The 8,384-nt window shown below is 38.5% G+C and overlaps 2 protein-coding genes across 2 annotated transcripts; both read left to right on the top strand.

Annotated features, from left to right (window-relative positions):
• The first annotated feature begins 970 nt into the window (after positions 1–970).
• On the top strand, positions 971–4,740 carry LOC123240759 (KRAB domain-containing protein 4-like). Its single transcript, XM_044668471.1, has 3 exons — positions 971–1,106; positions 1,375–1,470; positions 4,664–4,740. Exons 1-3 carry the CDS (start codon positions 971–973, stop codon positions 4,738–4,740), a joined length of 309 nt encoding a protein of 102 aa, XP_044524406.1.
• Positions 4,741–5,313: 573 nt separating this feature from the next.
• LOC123240758 (zinc finger protein 501-like) lies at positions 5,314–8,067 on the top strand. The gene is made up of 2 exons (XM_044668470.1): positions 5,314–5,359; positions 6,770–8,067. The coding sequence occupies exons 1-2, from the start codon at positions 5,314–5,316 to the stop codon at positions 8,065–8,067; spliced, it is 1,344 nt and encodes a 447-aa protein (XP_044524405.1).
• The last annotated feature ends 317 nt before the right edge of the window (positions 8,068–8,384 follow it).

The raw sequence follows: 8,384 nt of genomic DNA, 5'->3' as shown, positions 1-8,384 counted from the left end.
TTTCTTGCGGTTTTGATTCTTCCTGAATTCTTGGTATATCTATTTTCTATAATTTCTGTTATCATGACAGCATCTGGAGTTTTCTTTATTAATGCCTTTGGCTTTGGAAATGTAGCATCAGTTTAATTAATAGTTTTACGTTTTCTAAAAGGGTAAGACATAAACAAATCAAATTGTACAGCCATGTTCTCTAGAAGTTTTTCAGGTTCCAAACTAAGTGAATTTTGTGATTAATAGAACCCTGCTCTAAGATAATGCTAGAGTCTAATAGGAAGTCAAACACATGGTTAATCCTCAATGAATTATTTCATTGATCATTTATTTGATAATTGTTCATTCTCTCTCTCTCTCTCTCTCTCTCTCTCTCTCCTTTCCTCTCTCCCTCATAAAATTCCTCACCTCCTTTGAAACTAAATCAAATACTCCCTGTAGAATATACGCTTCCCCAGCCATCTGTAACTGCTAATGCCTCTGTGTATTTATTTTGCACATACTTAGGTGTATCTAGGTAATTCTTCCTAAAATAGACTCTGTCTCCACCTCCAGGGATACCACCGAAAATTCCTGTACTAGTGAGAGAAGTAACTCTTTTCCTTCAGGTCTTTGTATTCCTACTGCCTGGGTACATAGTTGCTAATAAATGCCTGTTGATTGATCAAATGTGGCTCTGCTCTCACGAACACAGCAAATGCCAAATATATACACGATAAAGAAAAACTCATTTCCCTAGGAGTAGGATGGGATACTGGTTCAAAATAGTTGTCTTACCAAAGGTATTCTTGGTCTGAGTCTTGAAAGAAGCTAGGAAATTTGTAAAGCATAGGTGATGTATACTCCAGACCCTCCCTTCCCTCTCCCCTGTACACACACACACACACACACATACATACATACACACATACACGGCTAACTTCTGGCTTCCCCCAAAGTCCATATATATGAGAAATCCTGGATAAAGAAAAATGTGTTGATGTTTCAGGAATCAGTGACCTTCAAGGATGTGGCTGTGGAATTCACTCCAGAGGAGTGGAAACAACTGGACTCTGCTCAAAGGAACTTGTTCAGGGATGTGATGCTGGAGAACTATAGGAACCTTGTCTCTCTGGGTAAAGACAGCTTTTTTGAATCCAAATTTGCTTAGGGTGCCTTCACATTCTCATTTACTGGAGATTTTGTGGGGTCTCCAGTGCTCAGCTGGCTTGGTGAGCAGGGATATTCTAGACATTATGTTATGGGGCCCATAAGATCCCAAATTTAGAGTTGGTAGAGATAACCCTAGGGATCATTTAGTACAAAATTCTTATTTTATAGATGAAGAAACTGGGACCCAGAGAGACTATTCAAAGCACTTTCCTATTTCTTTCCCCTGAGCAGGGCTTGCTGTTAACAAGCCAGGTATTATCTTCCATTTGGAGAGAGGAGGACCACCATGGATTCCCAAGAGATCAGTCCTAGGAGGCATCTTTCCAGGTGGGTGATTGAAAACCAGATAGATGAGAGTCACTGCAAAGAATAGCTACTGTCTTCTGGTCATTCAAGAGCATATGTTCATATTTGACCAAGTTCTCTCCTCAAAATTTCCCAAGCCCAAGGAGGAAACTTACCATGGATCAGTTTTAGTATTTTAATGTACATATGTTTGCATATCAACAGACTAGTTTCCTCTGGATCATAGAATATAATCTCAGAATTGGAAGTGAACATTTAAAGAAAATCCAGTCTACATCACAGCTGCCAAGTGTTCGGTTTTTACATAAATACCTTCAGTGAAGTAGAACCCTTCACTTCCCATGGCACCCCCATTTGCCCTATTTTTAGAAAGCTGTCTTAGTATGTTTTTCCTGTCATCAAGTATAGATTTGTTATTTTACATCTCCCATGTAAAGTTTATTTTTTTAAACCAAAACCAAGATATATTTATCCCTAGGAAGTCTCACATAGACTTTATGGAACACCAGGTAAAAAGTTGGTCTTCAAGAGAGGAAAACCTGGACTCAAGGTCCTCTTTTCTCCATGGTGCATAGGCCGCCTTGAGCAAGTCATTTTACCACTATATTCAAGCTGTTCTCTGAGAATATAAGAGTGGGTGCCTAACTATGCTATTTGGAGGAATTTTCTTGCCAAAAAATGAAATCATAAATATACTCCCCAAAGTTTAATCGCATTCAACATGATGTATAATTCTAGTCATTCTAAGTTGCTTTTCAGTCCAGATATGCATTCAGGGTACTTATTATTCAGCTTGCTTTCCCTCATTGGCCAATTTGTCTGTCTTCCATGTGTCCCTAATTGATAAAAGAAGTAGATAGCACATCACTATTTGTGGATCTTTGAGCACTTCACTGGGGAATTTCTCTATCTCCATGGACTCATGTTTGAATCCAACTATTCAGCTAGTTCCAAATATATCTACTTGAGTTACCACCTAACCATCATCTCATCTTTTACACAAGAATAGAATGAGAAACTGATATTCATTTGATTTACCAATTTAATGATGAAAAAAGAAATAAATTTGTTCAAGCCGTTCTTGATGATGGAATTTTGGCTTGCCTTTTGTGATCACTGCTTTCTTTTCTAAATTTTCACTAACCATCCATTTATAATGCTTTAGAATTCTCTAGGATTGAAGATCAGATTCATTGGCTTGTAGATTTTAGACTCCATTCTCATTTCTTTTGAAAATCAGTTAATATTTGTTATTGTCCATTGAAGTGATAATAATAGTACTGGACATTTATAAACTACTTTAAAGTTTATAAAATACATTATATACATTTTCCCCCTTAGGCTCAAAGCCTCATAGCCTTGTGATGTAGGTAGTAAAGTTTGGTTATTTTTATGCATTCTCATTAGTCCTTTTAAATAGCTCCTTTTGTCCTCTATGTTGAAATTATCCTTCTTTATATCTTCAGAATCTTAACCTTTGGGGGCAACTGGTTGGCTCAGTGGATTGAGAGCCAGGTCTAGAGACGGGAGGTCCTAGGTTCAAATCCAGCCTCAGACACTTCCTAGCTGTGTGACCCTGTGCAAGTCACTTGACTCCCATTGCCTAGCCCTTACCACTCTTCTGCCTTGGAACCAAAACAGTATTAATTCCAAGATGGAAGGTAAGGGTTTAAAAAAAAAAGAATCTTAGCCTTTGATATTTTCTCATCCTTCCTTTACTTGTTTTATATCAAAGGGAAGACTGGTCTCTTAACTATTATTTTGTTTGACCCCTTTATATTTTGCTATTCCCAAATCAAGGTATATGTCAAGACCATTGCCCACTTTTTTCTCCTTTTCCTATCATAATTTCTTTTTTCTTTTTAAAGTGTCTTCCTTACAAATTTTCATTTTTCCAAATTGTTTTTTCCTTCGTACCTCACTACCTCAGTGGAAGAGAGAGAACCCTTGAAAGAAATATGCACAGTCGAGCAAAATAAATTGCTATATTGGCTATGTAAGACTATATCTATCTTATTCTGCATCTTGAGTCTATTACCTCTGTTGGGAGGTTGATAACACTCTTTTTTCTTAACCATTACCTTTTTGTCTTAGAAGTAATACTAAGTGTTGATTCGAAGGTATATAAGTGCCCAGTGGTAAGGGCTAGACAATCAGAGTTAAGTGATTTACTCAAGGTCACATAGCGAGGAAGTATCTGAAGCAAGATTTGAACCCAGGTCCTCCCAACTTCAGGCCTGGTGCTCTGTCCCCTGAGCCAACTAGTTGCCCCTGGTAGCACTCTTCATTCTAATTGGTCATTGCATTAATCAGAGTTCTTGAGCCTTCTAAAATTGTTTGTCTTTAGGTGGTATTATTATTCCCATTTTGGAGTTGAGGAAACTGAGGCAAACAGTTTGACTTGCTCAGGGTCACACAGCTAATAGGTGTCTGAGGTGGGATAGGAAGTCAGGTCTTCCTGAGTGCAATTCCAGTACTCTCATCCTGTGCTATCCAATTTCCTAATGTGGGCTCAAGCAGCAGTGAGGGGCTTAGCTTCAAGAGCAAGATGTTGAAAGTCTTGCTCTGCACTTCCTTCCCCCAAACCACTGTGCTATTGACCTCAATTCTGAATATACCAGATGTGGAAAGCTGCAGAAGGCAGGCAGAATGGCGAGGAGGCTTGAGCTCATGCCATACGAGTATTAGTTAAAGCGAACGAGGCTGGGTAACCTCAAGAAGAGGGGGCTCAGGGTGTACATCAGAGCTGTCTTCTAGTACCTGAAACGTTCTCACAGGAAAGATAGACTGCTCCTCTTTGGCCTCAGAGAACAGACCCAGGAGCAAGGAGTGAGACGTTGCAAAAGGCAAACGTCAGCTTCATGTCGGAAAATAAAGACAAAAAACTTACAGAACTCCCCAAGATTTGGGATGAGCAGCTTCAGGAGGATGTTGTTTCCTCTCACTGAAGATTGGGTGACTGCTTATCAGATGAGCCAAAGTGAGGATTCTCTGGGAGGGTCTTCACTGAATTAGATGATGGCCATATCTCTTCTGACTGAAGTTTTTGTGATTATCTGTCATGCCAGAGTGACGGAGCAGTAGACAGAGCACAAAGGCATGGAGTAGGCATCAGAAGTATCTGAGAGGAGTGCATTTTTCTGGTAGCTTTGTCTTTATGCTTCCCACCCTGGTTTAATCGCCTGTTCTTGGACATGTTCTTTCTTGTACCCAGGGACCTTGGCTCTGCTGCATCAGTACCTTTATGGGAACAAAAGCACAATATTGCCCTCTGCTGCTCCAGAGAGTTAGCGCATTCTCTTTCATGTGACCATATGGTTTTCCTATCTCTTGCCAAGCTTTCCATAACCTCAACATATTTACTTTGATCCCCAGACATGGAATCACCTTTCCAACTGTCTCCCTGGACACATTATAAGCAGTCCCTATCCCTCTTAAAATATGGTTCCCCAAACTGAGCATTAAACTCTAAATGTGGCTTAACCAGGACAGAGTACAGTAATCTTTTACATTTCTGGAATATATACACAGAAAGATGTCTTTGTCTCCTCTCTCTTTCTGACTGACTCTGTGTGTGTGTGTGTGTGTGTGTGTGTGTGTGTGTGTGTGTGTGTGTGTATCTTTTTAATTGCCACAGCATAATATGACATAAGTTTCATTCAAATTAAACTTATAAACAGAGCTTGCTACCCAATCTTGTACTAATTCAGATGATCTTCTGAACCTAACTGTAGTGTTGATTCTGGTTCAGTTTTAGATTTTGTTTGTTTTTTTTGGAATAGCCTATTTTTCTAGTAGTGGAGACTTTTCAGACTTCTATTGCATTTTGCCACAAAGTGGCTCAGGGAACACAGCACAGGAAGAATGGAGCTCAAATCTGACCTGATTCTTACTAATTGTGTTAGCCTGGGTAAGTCATTTAACCTGTTTCCTAACTTGTGAAATGAGATAATCAAAACCTTGCAGGATTTTGTGAGGATCAAATGAGACAGTGTTTGTAAAGCACTTAGCACAGGACCTGGCACACAGTAGGCACTATATAAATGTTAGCTGTTATTGTTAGCTATCCACCCTATTCCTCCCATCCCCCAGCATCATATCATCTGTCAGATTGATAAACTTGTCTTCCATATATTCTTGCGTAGGAATAGGCTCAGGACCTGTGATTTTTATTTGTTCAGTGAAGTCTAGAATGAGCAAATTCCAACTACCAATTCAGGTTGACAGTTACTTGGAGCACTTAGAGATTACATGATTGGCCCCCGAGTTCTTGAATCACATAGCTAGTATGTATCAGAAGCAGGACTTGAATCCAAGTCTTCTTTGTTCTGAGATTGAGTTTGCTTTGAGCCGCTTAAAAACCTTGGAAGGTATCTGATAAATGTGTTGAATGGTAGAGTCCTAAAGCATTACACTGGAGAACTCCCATCACAATTCCCAGCTATTCCTCCCAAGACTTTTGTGTGGGGTAAGTTATCTTCAACAGTGACTACTTACTTATACTTTTGTCTGTCACAAATTTCTCTATCCTTTCTAAATAGTCAGCTTGGGAGATTTTGTCAAATGTTTTGCTGAAATTTGTGTAAATGATGACTTCACCAGCCAAGATATCATATTAATTTAAGACAAAGGATCTTTTTAAAAATAAGTTCAGAATATACTCATAATGGATTTTAGTAGTCAACATTTTCTTTTCTAACTACCTCAAGCACATAAGTTTTTGTATTATATAATTTTGATCAAGATTTGTATTTGGTTTAATAGATATAGTTTCCATAATTAGCTTATTTATTTTTACTGAAAATTTAGGCATCTTTCTAAAGATTATCAGCAGCAGTTCTTTATTGCAATGTACAGTTAATTTTTCTGCACTCTGAAATATAATTCAGTTGGTCTAGAATACCTGAAATGATTTAGACCAGTGATGGGCAAACTACGCCCGTGGTCCAGATGAGGCCCCCTGAAATGTTCTATCTGGCTGTGTGACATTATTCCTAATCTGATGAATACAACGAGTAGGATATGATACAATGAAACTTCGAAAGAGTTACCTTAGAAACAGACCGACAGATGAGCATTTCCTTTCCTTTGGCCCCCTCTTTAAAAAGTTTGCCCATCACTGATTTAGACCATCTAGGTTTAAATTTTAATCCCTCACATCTTTGCCTTCAGTTTGCCATTTAGTAAATAGCTTACTCTTTTTAGATTGTTGGTCATATTCTTTGATAGAAGACCCAGAATCTAAAGGTGATTGTAAAGCATTTTCCTGATTGCTTACAGAAAATACTGCCCATATTCACACTTTCACTCTTTCTTTCAGAGCACCTTAGTCCAGGGACTAGGTGTGCAACAACAGAGACAACTGCAGAGTTCCTCATTTCTGTGGGAGAGACATTCCAGAACCCTGGGAATGCCAAGTTTGCAGAAGTGTGGGAGTATAATAATAACTTAGAGCAACAGACTGGTGAGCATAAAAATTCACAGCCCCAGCAAGTGAAAGGCCCTCGCAGAAAAGCTTTCAAGTTTAATGCTCTAAGTAAAGCCTTTGGGAAAGCCTTTGGTCCAGAGTCAATTCTGGCTCCCCAACACAAAATTGATGTTGGGAGAGATCTGCAGAAATGTGATAAAAATGGAAAAAACTTAAAACAGTACTCAGATAAAAGTAAACTGAATGGAATCTCAGCTGAGAAAAAGTTCTATGAGTTTCATAAGTGCAGAAAGTCATTCCGTTGCCATTCAGACCTTATTCAACATTCAAAGAAAAAGCCTAAAAGAAAATTGCTAGGATGTGGAAAAGTGTTTAGCAGCAGCTCATCCTTTATGAATGATCCAATAATTCATGCTGCACAGAAACCCTTTCAGTATAATGAATGTGGGAAATCCTTTATCTGGTCTGAAGACCTAAGTGAATATAAGAAAAATCTCACTGGAAAAAACCCCTGTGAATATGGTGAATGTGGGAAGTCTGTTAGGTTGTGTGGAAACCTAACTAAACATCAGAGATGTCCAACAAGTGAAAAACCCTTTGAATGTAATGAATGTGGCAAATCTTTTGGGTGGCGTGGTGACCTTACTAAACATATGAGAATTCACACTGGAGAGAAACCCTTCGAATGTAACGAATGTGGGAAATCATTTAAACAGCCTGGACACCTTACTGGACATAAGAGACTTCATACTGAAGAGAAACCTTTTGAATGTAATGAATGTGGGAAATCCTTCAGGTGTTCTGTTTACCTTACAAAACATAAGATCATTCACACCAGTGAGAAACCTTTTGAATGTAACGAATGTGGGAAATCCTTTAGGTGTTCTGGATACCTTACTAAACATAAGAGAATTCATACGGGTGAAAAACCTTTTGAATGTAATGAATGTGGGAAATCCTTTCAACAGAGTGGTAATCTCACTGTGCATAAGAGGATTCATACTGGAGAGAAACCTTTTGAATGTAATGAATGTGGGAAATGCTTTAGGAGGAGTATAAAGCTTACTGCACACAAAAGAATTCATACAGGAGAGAAGCCCTTTGAATGTAGTGAATGTGGGAAAGCTTTTAGGTGGAGTGGAGACCTTGCCACCCATAAAAGAAGTCATACTGGAGAGAAACCTTTATAATGTAATGTGTATGGGGAATCCTTTAGATGGTATGGATACCAGACTGAGCATGAGAGTTTGTGCTAAAGAGAAATTCTTTAGATCTGATTATGTCCATAAGAGAGCTCATATTGGAAAGAAACTTTTTGAATGTGTAATGAATGTGGGCAATCCTGCAAGAGCATGAAAATCTTTCTAAACATGAGATTTTCTATTGCAGATAACATCCATATGCCACTAGTATGGGATATCTTTTCTTCAGCATGATTATCTTTTTGCACAAAAGGGAATTCATACTAGAGAGAATCCATTTGTGATAAATATGGAGAAATCTTTCA

This window comes from Gracilinanus agilis, chromosome 3, assembly GCF_016433145.1.
Source record: "Gracilinanus agilis isolate LMUSP501 chromosome 3, AgileGrace, whole genome shotgun sequence".
Classification (NCBI taxonomy): domain Eukaryota; kingdom Metazoa; phylum Chordata; class Mammalia; order Didelphimorphia; family Didelphidae; genus Gracilinanus; species Gracilinanus agilis.
The sequence above is the reverse complement of the archived record's forward strand: the minus strand, read 5'-3'. Positions and strand labels throughout refer to the sequence as shown.

Excerpts from the sequence above, each read along its gene's own strand:
- LOC123240759 (XM_044668471.1), top strand. The coding sequence starts at position 971 with ATGTTTCAGGAATCAGTGACCTTCAAGGATGTGGCTGTGGAATTCACT. Across the intron at positions 1,107-1,374 it reads TAGGAACCTTGTCTCTCTGG|GGCTTGCTGTTAACAAGCCA; the intron begins GTAAAGACAGCT and ends TCCCCTGAGCAG. Across the intron at positions 1,471-4,663 it reads CCTAGGAGGCATCTTTCCAG|GGACCTTGGCTCTGCTGCAT; the intron begins GTGGGTGATTGA and ends TCTTGTACCCAG.
- LOC123240758 (XM_044668470.1), top strand. The coding sequence starts at position 5,314 with ATGGAGCTCAAATCTGACCTGATTCTTACTAATTGTGTTAGCCTGG. Across the intron at positions 5,360-6,769 it reads TACTAATTGTGTTAGCCTGG|AGCACCTTAGTCCAGGGACT; the intron begins GTAAGTCATTTA and ends TCTTTCTTTCAG.